The 19207-nt window shown below is 44.2% G+C and overlaps 1 protein-coding gene across 2 annotated transcripts in view; it reads left to right on the top strand.

The window, feature by feature from the left end:
• The first annotated feature begins 517 nt into the window (after nucleotides 1–517).
• The window catches only part of Pcgf3 (polycomb group ring finger 3), a 35168-nt gene continuing 16478 nt past the window's right edge, over nucleotides 518–19207 (top strand). The window contains exons 1-6 of one of the 2 annotated variants that reach the window (XM_028782424.1): nucleotides 518–636; nucleotides 10983–11022; nucleotides 11289–11429; nucleotides 12826–12943; nucleotides 14116–14212; nucleotides 17269–17324. In XM_028782424.1, the coding sequence (XP_028638257.1) occupies nucleotides 12835–12943; nucleotides 14116–14212; nucleotides 17269–17324 (262 nt within the window). In that variant the 5' untranslated portion in view covers nucleotides 518–636; nucleotides 10983–11022; nucleotides 11289–11429; nucleotides 12826–12834. Of the gene's footprint in view, nucleotides 637–10982; nucleotides 11023–11241; nucleotides 11430–12825; nucleotides 12944–14115; nucleotides 14213–17268; nucleotides 17325–19207 lie in introns of those variants that run through there. The other variant, XM_028782425.1, reaches the window with a different exon arrangement.

The raw sequence follows: 19207 nt of genomic DNA, 5'->3' as shown, positions 1-19207 counted from the left end.
TCTTCCTCTCTCTCTCTCTGTCTCTCTCTGTCTCTCTGTCTCTCTCTCTCTCTCTCTCTCTCTCTCTCTCTCTCTCTCTCTCTCTCTCCATCTCTCCACAGTGATTCCAAGAAAGGACAAGGGTGTAAGAAGAAGGCTTATGGGGGAGGAAACCCGTGGTCCAGGTGCTCCAGTTTCATTCCCAACCCATGCAGTTGCCTGTCAGCAGTGTCCTGATCTCCAGCCAGGCAGTTTATCCAGGTTGTGCTTCTGACAACGCCTCCTGACCGACCTCTCACCTTGTGACCACGCCCCGAGCTCCACCCTGTCTGTCTCGCACCGCCAGCTTCCTGAGTCAATTGCTGCCAGCACGCGCCTGCGCCCTCTGGCCCCTCCTGCACCCCACCCCTATAGGCTCCGCCTTCCAGAGGCCCCGCCTCTCTCTGCGAGGTGGGAGCTGAGCCACACACTGCGCATGCTCCAGCCGCGGCGCCCCCGACTCCGCACTCGGCTGGGTTCGGGCATTTCCGCCTCTTTGTTTTAAACTCTGCACGGCTTTTTTCTCCTCCTCTTGGGGGGGACCCAGAGGGAGCGGCGCCCCCTCCCCCTCCCGGCGAGCCCCCGCGTGCGCCCGCTCGCCCGCCGCCCGAGACGCAGGTCAGTGAGCCCGCCCCGCCCGGCCTGGCCCGCGCGCCCGCTCCTCAGGCCGCGGCCTCGGCCCATGGTCTGCAGAAGGCTGCGAGCCCAGCGCCCCCCCGGCAGGCCCGGGAGGCGGGACCCTAAAAGCCTGCGAGAAGGCCAGGACTTGGGAGGTCTGGACCCTGGGAGGGCAGAACCCTGGGCCAAGCTGGATCTCGAAACAATCTGGACCCCGGGAGGACAGGAACCTGGACCAGACAGAGCCATGGGAAGAGCCTACACCAGGCTGGACCCTGGACCAGGCTGGACCAGGGGTGGGCAGACTCCTAGACTAGGGAGAACACCGAGCCGAGGTGGATTCCGAGCAGTTTGGATCCCGAGAGAACAGGACCTAGGGAAGACAAGGAGCTCAGTCCGACAGGATCTGGCACCAGGCAGGATTCCAGAGAACAGGACCCCGGAAGAACAGGAGTCTGGGCCAGGCTGGATCCAGGGAGATCAGGACCGCAGACCAGGCAGGACCCAGACCAGGCCAGAATTACTTAGGGCCAGTCACTGAACAGTCCCTAGAACTGGGCAGATCTCCCATAGTTCTGGGACCCTAGGACAGGTGGAGTCCCGACTCTTCGAATGGACACTTGTCAGTATTAGAGACTTGACAAGATTCTAGGAAAGGTCATTGAGGAAGAATGGCTCCCAGAACCCGGCAGGACCTAGAAAATGGCAGAATTACTGACTGAGATGGGCCACCTAAAGATAGATTACAGAGGAGGGTTAAGACTCTGTGACCACCTCACAGAGGACTAGGGCTCTGGGACAAGGCCATAGGAAGGTCAGGACTCAGGGACAAATCAGCTATAGAGAGCTGGAAAATCAAGGTTGGCTCAAAAGAATCTGGACCACTATGGCAGTCCTTTTAGCAGTTTGGGGCCCTGAGGGTGAACTGTGAGGAGAGTTCAGAATAAAGACAGGCTTCAGGACAAACAGGACCAACGGTGGGTCACTTTAAAATGAAAGCCTTGGAGCTGAACCATGAGGATGGTCCTCAGGGATTACATAGGTAATAGTTGGAACTTTAAGGAAGGGATGGCCTGGGACTCTAGAAATCCACCCCCAAACTTTGCTGAAAACATTACTAGGCATTGGATAGTTTAGATCTGCCCAGCCCACACTGGACCTTTGCTATGAAGTGCTTACATGTGGGTTCCTGAGTTATCTGAGCCCAAGGGTTCCTACACTTGCACTTTCTACAAGTCTTCTAGCTCCCTGATGTTACAGAGTGAGTGAGGATCTTAGGATGGTTGCAAGGCAAAGTTAGAGCTCCTCTGGGCTCCAAGGACTCAGGGGTATCAAGGGCATGACCTGTACTTGCTGCTTCATGCCCCAGGCTCCAAGCTGACTCTTGCCTGCTCTCCCCAGCTCCTACAGGACTGTTTCTTTTCCCTAGTCTTGGCCCCAGGTCAGTGGCTGTACCTTCACATTCCCTCCTCTTTCCCCAGCAGGTCATGAGGGTGTGATGTTGAGAGGCTAGAGGGTAGGTCCAGTGGGGAGGAGGCACTCCAAGGCTACTGGACAAGTAGCAAGGTGAGGTCAGTGAGCAGAGGACTGAGGGGCTGTTGAATAGATGAACACCTAGTACCCACACTCCTGTTTCACCCCTAGAAAGGAAAGAGTTTTTGTTTCTCTGAAATCTTCCAAGTCAGTCTGTCAGGGAGAACACAGTGTTTCCCTGAAAAGTGGGATGTGTTTCTACTGTTGTGGGAGACAGTAGGGCAGGTACTAAGATGTTCACTGAAAACCTGGTATGTTTCAAGATGAGAAAGCAAGGGGATTTTAGAGTGGCTTAGCTCCCACACAGACCTGGGGTGGCCAACAATGGGTGTGTTGTTGTGTAAGCTCTGCTCTGTCAGGCTGTTCTTAAAAGTGCTAGAGACTGGGCGAGTCTAAACTCTGGGCTGTTTGGATTCCTAAGAGATATTTGAGCTGGCCAGTTCCATGTTTCGTTTTGAGCCACTTCATGGTTTGTTTTCTCAGGGAAAAACAAGTCTAGGTTTCTTAGCATGGGTGTCAACTGAGTTGTGTTCAGAGTGGAAAGTTGTATTTGCCAAATGTCCTTACACTCGGGAAACTTGTACTCAGAGCTTACCTCTGATTTTTTTTTTCTTTTGCTGTGCCCTTATTGTATTTTGCTGTGTGAAGTTTTAGAAAAGAACTGAGCATTTGTTTAGGTTTGATGGTGATCTTCATTTTCCTATGCTTTGACTTTTAAACATAGAATAGTGTTGAAGGGGTATATTATTTATATCTTGTTGTACAGGAAACTGCCTTGGAATATAGTGCCCTAAGTCAGGTTCTGGTTCTGGCAGAAGGCGGCGAGCCCAGGCCTGACCGTTCAGGCTCTCTAGCCAGTTTCCCTAGTCAGGGCGCTAGTGAGGCCAGGAGAAGGTGCTGCAGTATTGCTGTCAGCCAGGCATTTATCAAGTTTTAAGTATCATATGGCCCATACTAGAAAATTTCATAAATTAAGAGTTATGTGTAGATCCAAACATGATGGCTCATACCTGTAATCCCAGCACCTGGGAGCTGAGACAGGAGGATTGCAGTGAGTTTGAGTTTGAGGCAAGCCTGCACTACAATAGTGAATTCCAGGCCGGTTTGGGCTACAGAGTTAGATTCTATCTCGGAAAATTGTTGTGTATAGGGTGATGTATTGGAATGAGGCCTCTAAATAAGGTATATCAGGTTCCTTTGATGTTACTGTAAAAGTTCACATGACTGTGATGCATGCATGTATCCTATTTAAGTGGCAACTGTTATAAACAGAAAATGTTCCTGGTAGTTAACTTACTATTTGGAATGCTCTAGCAAACAGACACCTGTGGATAAATTAGGGTATAGGAGCATAGCGTCTAACCTCTGGGTGAGGGTTTTCCAGTATTCTGAGAGCCGTGGCCTGTTATTCTGAAAGAAATTATAAGCCAACCCTATAGATTTTTTTTAACCATCTTAAATAATATGGAAAAGGTGTCTTTCCTGGTACGTTGGGCCTCATGCACTAGGTTATAAGTGACTTTTTCAAAATACAAGATTTGAGATACTGAACATCTATTCCTTGTGGGAATACTATGGTCAGAGATCTCCTGCAGACAGGAGTCTTTTCTCCCCGGCCCAGTCTGGGATAGGGGTGGAAGATGAATCATAGTACTTATCCAAGGTCATTCCTGGATGCTCTTGCCCCTGATGGCCACCTCCCTATCATCTCTGGACCTCGGGGGGTTCCACAAGGTTTGTTTGGGTCTGTGTTATTCTTTAATGACCTTTTATGATTTGCTGCCTTGTTTGATGTTCAAATTGGATTTAAAGTTGAAGATGTAATTTTTCTTTACTTACAAAATACATTGAGGTTGAAGGTCAGTTTCCTGTTGTCTGTTGATGGCCTCACAGTCTTACTGTTCATAATGCAAGAATGCTGCCCAGTACATTATGCTTCAAAAACTGGAACTATTCATAAGTTCTGTGAGTTGATATCACTAAATTTAGTTAGATATAGTAATATATGCCTATAATCCTTGCTGCTGCTCGTGAGACTGAAACGAGATCATTAGAGCTCAGGGAAACATAGTGTGACCCTGCTTCAAAAATAAACTAATTAGTCAATCACAAAGATACATGAACCCTTTAAAAATAAGAAAACATTCTTTCTCTGCCACATACCTTCTCAGTAGTAATAAGCATCTCCCACTTTTGTTGTTGTAGACTATCCACTGAATTGAGCAAAGTCCCACTGATAGGAGCAGCATTTGCTGGACATGCTGTCTCCATCAGCTTATTGTTGGCAGTGTGTTGTATTAAAGAGAAACTCTAGTGTTTAGTTGGACCTCAGGAATAAAGGTTAATTGGACTTTTTCTGAAAGTTCATTGATCTTTGCTAGACTTTGCTATTTTAGCAGTAAATTCTACAGTAAAAAACATACATAAACATATAGTTTATAGACTTTCCCAAAGCAACCCCTGTGTCATGTGTGGGTCTTATTGGGCTTCATGGGGTCCTATAGGTTTCCTGGCTCTTGTGGGACTTACTAGGACCTGTGAGTTCTGTGTGTTTATCATAAGGCCTAATGGAGGCCCTTAGGTCACATGAGGAGTTTGGGAGTTTATAGTGACTTTGTGAACTGGTTCCAGGTAGGGCTTGGCCTGTATTAGGATCTAAACAAACTCTAGCCTAAAGCAAATTGTAAGTAGTGGCTTTTGTGGCTTTAGACTGAGAATATGTCAGCTTGGTTGTTAAAGTCCTCAAGACATGCTCTACAAACCAGGAATGGAGGTCAACCCACACATACCACAAGTGTCCTTATTCAAGGACTTTTACTTTTTAGAAAAAATTTATAATTATGTATATGTTTCTGAATGCAGAAACATTGAACACATCTGGGTGTTAGAAGATAACTTTGTGGAGTCTTGTTTTTTTCTGCCTTCTTTATGTGGGTTCCAGGAATTAAACTTAATGCCATCAGGCTTGGTGACAAGTACCTTTACACCCTGAGCCATCTCACCAGTCACCCTTTGCTTTTTTATCTACATGCTTGCCAAAGTAAACAACAACAACAAACTCAAACAAAAAATCCTAATGGAGCACAAATGCAAGAATTATAATCAGTGGGCATCTGCTATGGTCCCAATGTTGCTTTCATTTCTCCCAGATTTTTAGATTGAAGTTCTAATCATAGGTCACTGCATGAGAAGTGATCTTTGTAGGGAGGCCCTGTCCTCAAAGACAGAATAAGTGGATTATCAAAAATCCTGAGAGCTCTTCCATCCTTTCTGCCCCAGAGGACTTGGCATTAGGCCTGAACAAGCCACACAGTCTCCTGTGCTGCAGATGTCAGTCCTGAGGAGTAAACTTAGGTTGCTCATAAGCCTTTTGTTGTGGGTGCTCTGTGACAGCAATCTGGGACAGGGCCCCCATGCCCACTTGCGGGACACAGTTTTCTATTGATAATATCTTTCATACTTCTTTTGTCATTGAAGTATCAAAGAGCAACTTCAGAATAGATAGGCCACCACTTGCAGGAAGTGAGGAGGAACATTCAGCTTAAAGCAGAAGCAGACCTGGTTTCCATCCCACAATTCCCCCCTCCCCCCAAGGGTGGAGGACTTAAGCATATCCCATAAGTAGTTCCAGGATTTTACAGTTGTCATAAGGAATGTTCTTATAGTTTTTTCGGAATAGATCCATGAGGTCTAGTGCTAGGTTGATCTCCATCCTGGTACAATCCAGGGAAGTCTGGGGTTTTGTTGCTATGCTTTGTCCTGACACTCAAAGAGGTATAACATTCGATTGATGTCTGTTCTTATACACTCATGGCATTCTGATGTTGAGTTTTCTGTCCTCCTGACATCCTCAGAGTGGTAGACTTTGGAGTAAAACATTTCAGGTTGGAGTATTTCTGCTTTAAGACATATATCAGCAACCCATGGCCACCATACATATGGCGTGTGGCTAGTGACTTACTCCCCTGCTGGCTAGTTTTTGTAAGGTGAAATGCCTTTACACAGTCAGCCAAAGACAAAGCATGTTGATGAAGTCATAAATCTGGACAGGCTTCTGTCCTTAGCATCACTGGTAACACATTGGAGATTATACTTAGCCCCCAAAGCCAATGGTTGTCACTAGAGACTGATAGTATAAGCACTTATGGTGGAGTTTCAGATCACAGGACGTCATAGTTTCAGCACAGACTGAATGGCATATAACTGTGGATGTCTCAGAGGGTACAGTGTTCAAGCTCAGTACAAAGCTTCTGGAAAAGTTCTAATCTGTTTAGGAAACTACCTGCCAAGTACACTGTATTGAATGAAGGATAATGAATGTTCCATCTGTTAACCATGGGAGGGACCTCTGCAAGACTTCCACAGATATATGGAAGTTCTGGAGGAGACTGGAGTAGCAAGGAAAGCAGGCAAGAAGACAGTAGAAGTTACTTGGATGTAGGAGCTACACCAGTAATAGTAATTGGCTACCACAGAAGTGTACTGAACAGCATATTGTGGACAGGTCATAGAGCAGAAAGAGGTCCAGTTTGAAATAAAATGGGGATGACAGTTGTCAGTAGCTGAACATTTGTAACTGCCTTATTTGGAAAAGACTCGTTTTTATGTTTTTTAGTTGTTAGAAACTATTTGTATTGAAAAAGTTACTATCTTCATTAATACGTATTAGGCCAGGATGTTTAGAAGACCAGTTTGGAATCTGATCAGTAGTGGTACCTAAGACATAAATCTGATGGTGACTTCATCTAGATCTTATCCCTAGGAGAGTCAGCTTGTGTTACTGATTTTAATGAGGACACCTTCCTTCCTCCCTCCCTCCCCCCTCCCTTTCTTCCTTTTTTTTTTTTTCCTAAAACAGGGTCTTTTGTAACGTAGAGTGGTACCAGACTCATATAGTTAAGGATGGCCTTGATCCTATGATCTTCCTACCTACACCTGCCATATACTGGGATTAAAGATCTGTGCTGCCGCCATCCCTTGACTCTGTGGGGTACTTTTACTACCTGAGGCATCTCTAGCCAGTTTTTCCAACTTAAACTTTTTTAAAAATGTATTTATTTATTTTTGTAGTGCATGCATTTGTGTGGGCTGTGGTGGCCACAGGCGTGCTAAAGCACATGTGTGGAGGCTGGAAGACAGCTTTTGAGAATCCTGCAGTGTAGGTCCTGAAGATCAAGTTGATGGCATTCAGGCTTGGCAGTAGGCATATGTAGTACTTGATGTGTAGAACTATCTTATGGACCGTATTCTACAGCTTTAATTATCCACATTTCTGCATATCACAAAGCTGAGATAAATTGAGATCCTGTGACAACTAGGTCTTAACTAAAGTAAGGACATATGAACCCCAGCCCTGGGGAGGCTGTTGGGTAGAGTCTACAAGCTAGGCCATGTGCAGAGTGGGCAGAAGGCCTGCCATAGCAGGGACTCTATTCTACTTGCTTGTAGAAATATGAATCCCCTGTACTCCCATCTCCTTATTTGTAAGTGTGCACAGGACATGTCAGTTTTTAGGAACGTAGCATGCAGCTCCCAGTCTGTGATAGATGAAGACTAGTGACCAGCCTGTCTGTCTGCCTGCCTGCCTGCCTGCCTGCATAGTACTTTCTATCCCACTGTTGTTATGGTTTGCCATGTCCTCATGCTTCCCTGTTCTTGTAACCACAGATGTGATGATGTGCAATGTAGCCAGCAACTAAAATAGGTGATTCTTAGAAGACTTGGAGGACACCAGGCTGGCCATTTAGCCACATGGATATGGTAGGGGTACTGAGACTTAGCTGGTTTTTGAGTACTGGAGCCTCTAGAAAAGAGTTTGGCAGGGTGTATCTGCTGCCTTACCACAGAATGTCTGCCTTTCCCCTGCTGCTGTACATTCATGGCACCTGGTACATGGCCACTGCTCACCAGTGCACTCCATTGTCTCCAAGTAAGTCTAACAGGGTTTTTAATTTATACTTCCTGCTTAGTAATAAAGTTGATCAGCTGAAATTCACTTAATTTGGATTTTCTCCTTAGTGAATCTCTTTTCATCACTTACAGCAGAAGTGGGCAACGTTTCTCTCTAAAAACCCAAGTAATATTCTGGGCATAGCTGGCCCTGTGATAGTAAGCAGAGCAACACCACCCCATCTTGAGAATTTGAGTTTGCCAAGCCCTGGTCCCAGATAACCCTAATGTGTTGTAGATATGTGCTTCTCAGTTCATAAAAGAGTCACATAACTCAGTGATGTAATTAATTAGAAAAAGGAATGAATACCCCTGACCTCAGCATATGAACATGGCATCACATACTCTGTTGAATGTTAGCTTCCTGGAGAGATTATGAGTAAGGGTGAGCCAGTGTCACCCTAGCACTCAGAGTATGTCTGTCATTTGTTTTAAAGTTTAAGATGCTTTTTTTCATCATTTTATTGTATAGTAGGAACTTGAGGCCTTTTCCTGAGACCCATGAAAATGGCATGTTCCTCGTGTGCAGTTTTCTTCTCCTTCAAGGAGCCCTGCACAGCTGGGAGCATCGTTTTCCTAAATGCTGAGGACCAGCTGTTGTGTGAGAGCCTAACTTCTCATGGGCTGCCTGCCGATGGGCGTCCTGGTCACCTCCACCTGAGACTTCGGGGAGCTGTGCTTGTTCACTTCTGAGTTCTTGAGCAGTCATGTGTTAGTGTTTCCTTCAATAGAGTTGTCTCCTTACAGTTGTTTAGGATTTCTGAAAATAACGTTGGGTGATTTATCAAATCATTTTTATGTATCGTTGGGAAGAGTATACGTTCTTCTACCTTTACCCTTTGCTGTAAGGGATGTGTTTCCTCATACTGTTGCCTACCTGTATTCCTGGGATATACCTAACTTGGTCCCGAGTGACTCTCCCTTTGTATACTGATAGATGAGGGTGGCAGGTGCTCTGCTTAGGGTCAGGCAGGTCTGTTAGTTTCCTTCCAGATCTCATCTTGCTTGAGTTTGGTGTATGGCTAATAGTTTCATAAAGGGAGTTAGAGATACCTTCTTTAGCTGTGCATGATGGTTCTAGGAATCTGTACTCAGGACCTGGTGCAGGGTAAACAAAGCGTGTTCCAGCTCTGAATTCCTTTACCAGCTGAAAGGATGATTTGCTCTTAGATATGGTAGGCTTACAGAGCCAGAGTTTTAATTGAAGAAATTTTTGTGACTACTTATTCAGTTCCCATAATAGAGAATATTTTTGGTTTTCCTTACTAGTCTCAGTTCAGTCTTTACCTCTTAGAAATTTATTCATTTCATACAAATGTCATTTAAAAAAAAAAAAAAACATGTAAACCAGGTATGGTGGCACACAACTTTAGTCACTGGAATTAAATACAATTGCAAAGCCAGGTGTAGTGGCTTATACCTATAAGCCCAAGACTTGAGAGGCTGAAGCAAGAGAATCACTGCAACTTTAAAGTCAGCCTGGGGTCCACAGGGCGTTTTAGGACAAGACTACATAGTGGAGCCCTATTTCAAATCAATGAATGATACACTCTGGTTCTTCTGTCACAGGAGCAACCAAGTTTCAAGGGACAGGAGTTTCAAGTGGTTGGTGGCCTCCATACTAGGCAGGGACTAGTTTAAGACAGACATGGCCTTGAGTTGACTTCCCTTCTTCCACTAAATGTTTCTGTCAGTCAATCCTCCCTTGGTTTATTTGATAGGACATACTTACTCCCTTCTACCGTTTCCCCGTCCTCATTTTGTACAAGTCTTCTGGGTTTATTAGTCAGTAAACAAATGCAATTCTGAGGCTGGAGAGAAGGCCTTGTTCTCCCAGGGATCTTTCTTAGCAACCCATTAAGCAGTTCATAATGGCCTGTAACTTCAGCTTCAGGGCACTCAGTTCCCTCTTCTGGCCTCTGTAGGCACCTGAACACACCACATACATTCCCACAAACAGACTGGAGTGTGCATGCACATGCACAAATAAAAAATTCTTAAAAATGAAGTTTTGGAAGGTATTTTAAAGGTGGAATTGTCTGAGTTGTATTTAAGACAAAGTTCATTTAAGTACATGTTAGGGTACACTGCCTCCAGGATGTGTGTAATTAGTCCTTAAACTGCAAATACCTGCAGTCTTGGTATTGTTCTAGTTAAAACTGTAGGCATCTTACCAAGCTCTTCACCAGCAATCCTTGTTCAAGGGCAGTAGCAAGGAATCCACAGCCAGGATCCTAGGACCTCTCAGAGCACCTTAGTCAAGAATCAGAGTACCCGCGTAGTTATTCTTGGGAAGTCCCAGATCACTATATCAGGATTTCTCTAGCTGCTGCCCATCTCTGTACCTGGCATGAATACCTGACTCATTTGGCTTAGCCCACTGACCCTAGCATGATACAGTGCCCACATGGGCCCAGGACATAGTTACTGAGTGGGTGACAAGTCTGTGATTGGGAGAGATAATGGCTTAGTTTGGGTGTGAGGATGTGGACATTGCAGGTGTCAAATTAAGCGAGCAAAGTGCTGCTCATCACCCTCGTGAGGTTTCTCAGGTCACCCCTGAAACCTACTGATACTGGAGCTTCTACAGATACCCCATCCTGCCTCTCGGGCCCTAAAGCAAATACTGGAGCCACCATCTCTTTCCCTTATACCATTAGCTATGTATTTGCTCTGTATTAGGCCAGGGCTCAGGAAATCTGGTAGGTGTCTCCTCTGAGGTGTCTTTACTATCATTCTCACTTGATGATTTAAAGCAAGTAAATAAGCAGACATGTTTAACCAAACGATCCTTGAGAGTTCCTAGAGGGTAGAAGTTGAGGCAAGATCCTCTCATGGTGACACCTGTCTCTGCTTCTCCACAGACTTCACAATGTAGCCCCGATTCCAGACTGTCATTCACAGGTAAGTGCAGCTGAAGCTTATCTTCCTTTTGGGCTACCTGTGACTCAGTATGGTGGCTACCTCATATTTTCTTGAAGTTTGTTCTCTAGCAACTATCATTGGAGTTATTTGTGCTTCTTGCTTGTCTTCCAGCATTTCTGGTGGGCTCTGTCCCACAATTTAATATGTAGAACTTATCTAAGATGTAGTAGTAAGGGTTTAATGTGGGTTTGTGTGCAGGACTGGTATCAGTGTGCTTTGAAGTAACAGCACTATCTTTGTGCTAGAAAATGGAAAAGGAACAGGGGACAGAAGGAAGGTGCAGAAGCCAGCCAGAATTCAGAGTAAGGAGGGATCATCACCTCCACTTGGTGGCCTGAAGCCTCCATGACACCGAGTGAGGAAGGACACACAGACATCCAGAGGAGGTGAGGTCTGGGATTCCTCCAAGAGGCTTTGCCATCTAGGGGAGGGAGGTCTTGGGTCTGTCTCATGAGTGAAGATTTTGGCCTTCTTTATATTCTGTACATACTCTCTAGAGTACCGTTAATTAAGGGTTGGGTAGGTGTCCAATATTGATCCATCAGTTGCCTAGGAGAGGTGCATGGTTAGAAGTGGTACTATGATCAGAGTGGACTTTGTTGGGGCTATTTGGCCACACATGCTCAGCCCTGAGTATAGTGTCTAAAAGGCAGCTGGTGCAAAGCAAGATCTAGGTGGTGACTTGGTGGATGTCTCATAAATTAGTTTCCTCGGACATTGAGTGGACATTTAACTGTTCCCTCTCACAAAAAGGACAAAGATGAGGATGGCTAAATTCCTGAAGTGGGACTGGACCCAGATGCCAGATGTAATATTCAAAGGCCACATGGTAGATACAGGTCAAAGTAGCTGGTGATTAGGTTGGATCCACAGGACCTTATCTAACTTCCTTTGGAGCTCTGTATCTTCTTGGTAGACACTAGAGTGGCTAGTGGCAGTCCCTTGAGTTAAGGTTTAAACTTCACTTACCATTGAGATCTGAGGCGGATTGCTGTTCAGTGAAAGGGTGAGATGAGATGGGCCATGTGTCCAACAAAAAAGGCTGGGATGTAGTAGTATACCAGCTACATCTGGTAGGAAGGGGACATACCTGGTGTGTTAGAGTTCTAGAGAAACAACGGGCTGGGGTGGGGGAGGGAAGGGGAAAAAAAGAGGAGGAGGAAATGGATTTCATTACAGGGTATAGTCCAGTTAGTTCAACAATGGCTGTCTCCCAACAGAAAGTCTAAGAATCTAGTAGTTGTTTATGGCCCGTGGGGCTGGATGGCTCTGCTGGTCTTCAGTGTACACGGGCATCCCAAGGAAGTAGACACCAGTGCCAGTGAAGGGACAGACTTGCCAGGGAGAGCAAGCGGACAAAAAGACAGCTTCCTTCTTCTATATCTTTTTGTGGCCTAGAGTAATCTTCCCATCTCAAAAGGTATGGATTAAAGGTGGATCTTCCCACCTCAAAAGATCCAGATTAAAACTGGGTCTTCCCACTTCAAATGATTTTTTTTTTTTTTGGTTTTTTCAAGACAGGGTTTCTCTGTGTAGCCCTGGCTGTCCTGGAACTCACTCTGTCGACCAGGCTAACCTCGAACTCTCAAACTCAGTGCTGGGATTAAAGGCGTGCGCCACCACCGCCCGGCTCACTTCAAGTGATTTAATTAAGGAAAATAAAAATTACTCACAGCTATATCTCAGCCACTTGGGTTTTCTTTAATTCCAGATGTTGTCAGTTTGATAACCCAGATTAGTCATCAGAGTTACCTTAAATACATCAGTGTATTTCTCTTGTAGAAGCCAAAGATGTTGACCAGGAAGATTAAACTCTGGGACATAAATGCCCACATCACCTGCCGCCTGTGCAGCGGCTACCTCATTGACGCAACCACAGTGACTGAGTGTTTGCACACGTGTGAGTACGGCCAGTTCTACCCTGAGCTGAATGGGGTGGGGCTGCTCTAACACATTCCTTAGGGCTTTAGCCTGACACAAGGGCAACAGGGCCAGGAGAAGAACAAAGATCTTGAGTGGGGATTAGAAAGCTTTCCTTAAAGGAAGGATGTTGTGGTTGATTCCCTGGAGTGTGGATTCTCCTCTCAGGAAAACTACCCTTTTTTGTTGGTGGTCTGTCAAGTCAAGTCAGCCACTGGTAGTGCTTGTGCTCTCAGATTTCAGGTGAAGTAATTTCTTTTTGACAATCAAACAACTGCAAGGTTTCAAGGGTCAGTGCAGTACTCATTGCATGTTACTTATTCTGCCTGTCAGGTCTGGACCTATGCAGGGTGTTTGTTGTTATTTTAGTTTTTTGGTTTTTGGTTTTTTTTAATCTTTGTGTGTTTAGCCTGCATGTATGTATATGCACCACATACTTGCAGTGCTGGCAGAAGCCAGAAGAAGGTGTTGGATTCTGTGGAACTAGAGTTGCAGACGATTGTGAACCATCATATGGGTGCTAGAAACCAAACCTAGGTCTTCTGCAACAGCACCTAAGTGCTCTTAACCACCAAGCTATTTCTCCAGCCCCATAAGATTTTTTTTCTTATTTTTTCTCTCTCACTGGAAGACAGTATGGAACATCTGTATAAAGAGCATTGAGTGACCACTGAGAGGCAGTTCATGAAGTTAAAAACTCACAATACATATAACTTCCATCCAATACATTTTTCATTTTTGAAAATGTTTTCCACTTCTGAAGAATTTTTAGGCCGAGATAATCGTGTTAGAAATTGGTGGTACAATTTTGTGTTAGTCAGTCACAGAATGTTACCTAGTTTTGCAAGACAGTGTTGTCAACTTTTATGCCAAAATACAGATTTTTAAAATATTAGTTATATTCTCATGATCTTGTCATTTAGTGACTTAGCCACCCTTTGATGTTTCTTCCCCATTAGTTCCTAGGCTAGGGCTGTGTAACAGATGGTAATGGCACAGCACAATCCAAGGGCACTCCCTTTTCAAAGGTCTGGAATGCTGTATTTCTACAGTTGTTTATGAAAGTGTCCTCTTGGTCATCTTGGAGTTGACTGGACATAGTACCAGCCAGAACCTTTCTTCTGGTTGCTATCATTCTCTCCCTTTGGATAGTCTGCAGGAGCTGTCTGGTGAAGTACCTGGAGGAGAATAACACCTGCCCCACCTGCAGGATCGTGATCCATCAGAGCCACCCACTGCAGTACATCGGGTGAGTAAGAGCATGGTATCTGTACATCTGCATGGCGGTGGCTGCCTTGTTCTTGGTCCTCAGATACTACACTGCAGGTGACCAGGGCATGGCAGTGGATCTCCAGCAGCACCTGCCCTGGGGGACCATGAGAACAAGTGGAATCTTATAAGTTTTCTTAAACTGAAAGTTTGAAGTGAATGAGACCCCAGACCTACCTTTCTTTAGGGTAGTAATTTGCCTCTAGGCTGGAACTTCAGCCAAAGAAGTAAGGGCCTATGAGTGGGATTTCTGACTTCAAGAGCCACTCGGGAGGAAATGAAATCACAAATACATATGGCATGAGGGCATCTGAGAGAAGATGAACTAAAAGAAAGAGATGCACAGCTTGAAGTCACATGTCCAACTGGGAGCAATAACATTACAAGTTGAGTTGTTGGACCTTGGAAGACAACCCTACCAATGTCACTGTTTCAGCTTCCTGTATCGAGATGAGAGTGTGTTTTCTGTGTTTCTAACTTCATTGCCAGATCATCTCTTCACACAGATCTGCATCAGGCCTGTGTGGTGGGCACACGGAATGTCTAGCAGCTCTTGTTGTCTGGTCCTGTCCCGAGCCCTTGGCAGTGTCCCGTCTGTGGAGTGGGTGGATGACATCTGATGTAGGAAACTTCTGTCCAGATTCCCATTGGCTCTTGAATCAAGTTCCTGTGCTTTGTGTTCTGGCCAGTGCTGTATGGTGGTAGGTTTTTAATTCTGTCACCATGGTGTCTCCAGACACACCTCAGCCCACTGCCATAGTTATGTCTAAGCTTTGTGCCTTCTCATACAACTGCTTTGTGCCTTCCCATACAACCGCTCTCTGTTGGGACTTCCTTGTGATACCACCTGTCTTAGGGCTCTGTTCTGCTTTTTCTGTCCTCACATGCCTTGTGACAGCACAAGGTGTGTCACCTGTTTTCTTTCTGGTGTGCACTTTTGTAGCACTCAGAAGCAGGTTCCTTATTTGAACCGCTGACGGGAATGGTGAGGGGGCTTACTTGGGGCTGGGAATTGGAGGCAGGGTTGCTGGAGTTTGCTGTGGAAGGCAGAACACAAAAGAGCTGTCTTGTGGGCAGACCCTCTCATGGAAGCTTAGATTTCCATGCAGACACAGAAGAGACCTGAGGGAGGGGCACAGCAATGGACCAGGTGTTGGATAAGTAAAGAAAGGAAAAGCAGGGTGGCGTCTTGGCTTGAGTGTTGTGACTTACATTATGAGCTGGGTAGCAGCTATTGTCTGCCATAAACTCTGGGCCTAAGAGAGGCTCTTAGCCTCTCTGGTTTAATTGATACAGGGTTTTGTGTAACCTCGAACTTCTCATCCTCCGGCTTTTATGCAAGTGCTGAGATTATAAGTACGTTCTACTGCACCTCATTTATGGGGTGCTGGGGATCAAACCAAGACCTTTGTGAATGCAGGCAAGCATTCTGCTGATTGAACTATAGCTCCAACTTTCTTAGCCCCTCTCTCACTGGCGGTGTCTGGGTTCCATCTGAAATAGTCTAGGGTCATACCTCTGCTGGTACCTTCCTCTGCTCCTGACTTGGCTTCCACCTGCCCCACCTATTGCCGGATTCTCTCCTTACAGGGCAAGGTGAGAACACCTGTGGCCCTTTGGTATTATGTAAAAGCGGTTTTATTGGGTTCAGTTGACTTTCAGATTTAGGGTGGAAAGAAGGGCGAGCAGGACTAGCCGAGATGGTCTCAGCCTGTGGTAGGGAATGTTAAAAACACCACGGTTAGACAGGAGTCCATTTTGAAGAAACAGCTCCATTTTGAGAACCTTTCATTCAAAGAGTATCATGTTATGGTTTCCTCTTGCCCCACATTTTCTAGCCCTTTTGCTGGGCTCCCAAGGTAGACAAAGCCTGGCATCATTGCCTGGTACCCAAGTGTTGGAGTTCTGGTCTTGACCTGTTAGCTCCAGCAAAAGCTAGGTGGGCATGGTGGATGTCAAGGTCATCAAATGCATGGAGGGTCCTGTCATACTTTGCTTCTGTGTTGCTGTGGTAAAATACTAACCAAAACCAATCTGGGGAAGGAGAGGGCTTATAGTTCCAGGTATCATTTCCTCACTGTAAGAATCAGGGTAGGAACTGAAGTAGAACCGTAGAGAAAAGGCACTTACTTACTGGCTTACTCCCCGTGGCCTGTTCACCCTGTTTTCTCATACAATTTTTGATCACCTGCTCAGGGCTGACACTACATATAGTATGTTGGGCTCTCCAGTATCAGTCACTAATTTAGATCCCACCCATGGCCACAGATCCAGTATGATGAGGGCAGTTCATCAATTGAGATTCCCTCTTCCCAGGTGAGCCTAGTTTGTGCCAAATTGGCAAAAACCAATCAGCATGGTCTCCAGTCTACAAAGTCCACATTTGCACCTGAGTGCATGCATCCTGGTCTAGGTGTGGACCATATTCCTTTGTGTGGATAATGACAAGGAGGGTTGGAGCTCTATATGACTCTCATACAGTATGTAGTTGAGCCTCATAGCCAAGAGCTTCCACAAGTTAGTGCATGCAGTGACTTGCCCGTGACTGAGCCCAGGTTGGCTTGATTCCTATGCATTTGTTGAAGTGTAATCATTGGTTAGTTACTAGATTTATATAGGCATGTAGAGTAAGGATTAGAAGTTAAAATCTTTTGAAAATTAAGAAATTCTCTAACACTTTAATCAAGAATATAATTATATAATTGACATAATTATACTGAATGCTTAAAAGTAGCAAACTATAATAGGACCATATGTAGGTAAAGAAGTTCTGCATTTTTGTGTTAGCCTATGTCCAACAAGTTGAACTTAACCCTTTGTCCAACAGACTGGGGATGGGGCACTGTTCCCAGAGGGACCTTTTCATCCCAAATAGCTGGAACCTAAATTAAATGATTCATCAATTCAAGTCCTAGATATATTTTATCGAATTTTTTTTCATTGCAAACTAGAAGGAAAATCCAACCTCAGGTTGTTAAGTATGTAAATAATTACAGTATCTACATTGGTTGATGACCCCCCCCTTCTATTTTGCAGTCATGACAGAACCATGCAGGACATTGTTTACAAGCTGGTGCCAGGCCTCCAGGAAGGTGAGTTGAAACGCTCTCAGTTCAAGCTCATAGCTGGGGTTTTGGCTCTTGGACCCAGACCCTTTCCTCAACAGCATCTTCATTTCCCACATGTCTTAGTTCTAGATTTCTCCATTGTTTTCCTGTGATACATAGGCTGTGTTAGTCTTAGGAAACAACAAAGAATACCTCGAGATAAAATGCTGAGATCTTCAGAAGCATTTGCAATAGAATTTTATAAGCATGTAGCCAAGTACATGAAGCTTCCTGTATGTTGTGATCAATGATTTTGTTAATTTTGTATCCTGCTACTTTGCTGAAAGTGTCAGCTGTAGGAGTTTCTGGGAGGAACTTTTAAGATCAGTTATATATATTATCATATCATCTGCAAATAAAGATGCGTTGACTTCCTTCCTTCCTGTTTGTATCCCCTTGATCTCCTTCAGTTGTCTAAATGCTCTAGCTAAGACTTCATGCAGTGTATGTTCTCAATAGGTATGGAGAGAGTGGACAGCCTTGTCTTGTTCCTGATTTTAGTTGCAATGTTTTGAGTTTCTTTCCATTTAGGTTGACATTGGCTGTAGGCTTGCTATAAATTGCCTCTATTATGTTGAGGTATGTCTCTTGTATCCCTAGACTCTCCAGGACTTTTATCATGAAAAGGTATTGGATTTTGTCAAAAGCCTTTTCTAATAAGATGATCATGTGGTTTTGTGTTAAACCATTCCTGTACCCCTCTGGGATGAAGCCTACATGATCATGGTAGCTGGTCCTTTTGATAGGTTTTTGAATTTGGTTTGCAAGTATTTTATTGAGAAACTTTGCATGTTCATAAGGGAACCTGGTCTGTACTATTCTTTGTTGGTTCTTTATGTGGCTTATGTATCTGGGTAACTGTAGCCTCATAAATTTGAAGAGAGTATTGGTATTAATTCTTTCTTAAAAGTCTGGTAGAATTTTGTGCTAAAACCATTGGGTCCTGGGATGGTTTTTTTGGGGGGGCGAGGGGGAGATTTTAATGACTTTGTCTGTTACACTATGGTTTTTATGCTTGTTTAAACTTTTTATCTGATCTTGATTTGACTTTGATGTTATATATAAAGATTTTTTTTCTTTAAATTTTTTTTTCCAATTTTGTAGAATATAGGTTTTTAAAATATGTCGTATGATTCTCTGCATTTCCCTGATATTTGTTGTTATGTCCTACTTTTCCTATCTAATTTTGTTAATTTGAATCTTCACTCTCTGCCTTTTAGTTCATTTGACCCAGGGTTTGTTAAAGAACCAATTCCTTGTTTCATTTATTTTCTTTTGTACTGTGTTTTTATTTATTATTGATTTCAGCCCTAAGCTTGATTACTTCTTGCCATCCACTCCTTTTGGATATTATTCTTGTTCTAGAGTTTCTGGGTATGCCATTAAAGTTAATAATATGAGATCTCTACAATTTTTTAATATAGTCATTTAGTGCTATGAACTTACCTCTTAGAATTGCCTTCACTGTATCCCATAAGTTTGGGTATGTTGTATTTTCATTTAATTCTAAAATGTTTTTCATTTCTGTCTTGGCCCATTTTTCATTCAGTAGTGGGTTGTCAAGTTTCCATGAATTTGTAAAGTCTCTTGGATCCATTTGCTTGGAATATTTTCTCATCCTTTTACCCTGAGCTGTTGTCTGTCTTTGATGTTAAGGTATATTTCTTGGAGCAAAAGGAATGGTTCTGTTTTTTTAATCTGGTCTGTTCAGCTGTGTCTTTATTGGGAGAACTGAAGCCATTGATATTGAGAGTTATTAATGAGCAGTGTTTGTTGATTCCTGTTATTTTGTTGTAGTGTGGGTTCCCCCACACACACACACATTTGCTGGTCTGAGATTTTATATTCTGTTTTTGTTGTTTTTTTTT

The sequence above is a fragment of the Grammomys surdaster genome, unplaced genomic scaffold (assembly GCF_004785775.1).
Source record: "Grammomys surdaster isolate TR1022 unplaced genomic scaffold, NIH_TR_1.0 751, whole genome shotgun sequence".
Classification (NCBI taxonomy): Eukaryota; Metazoa; Chordata; class Mammalia; order Rodentia; family Muridae; genus Grammomys; species Grammomys surdaster.
The sequence above is the reverse complement of the archived record's forward strand: the minus strand, read 5'-3'. Positions and strand labels throughout refer to the sequence as shown.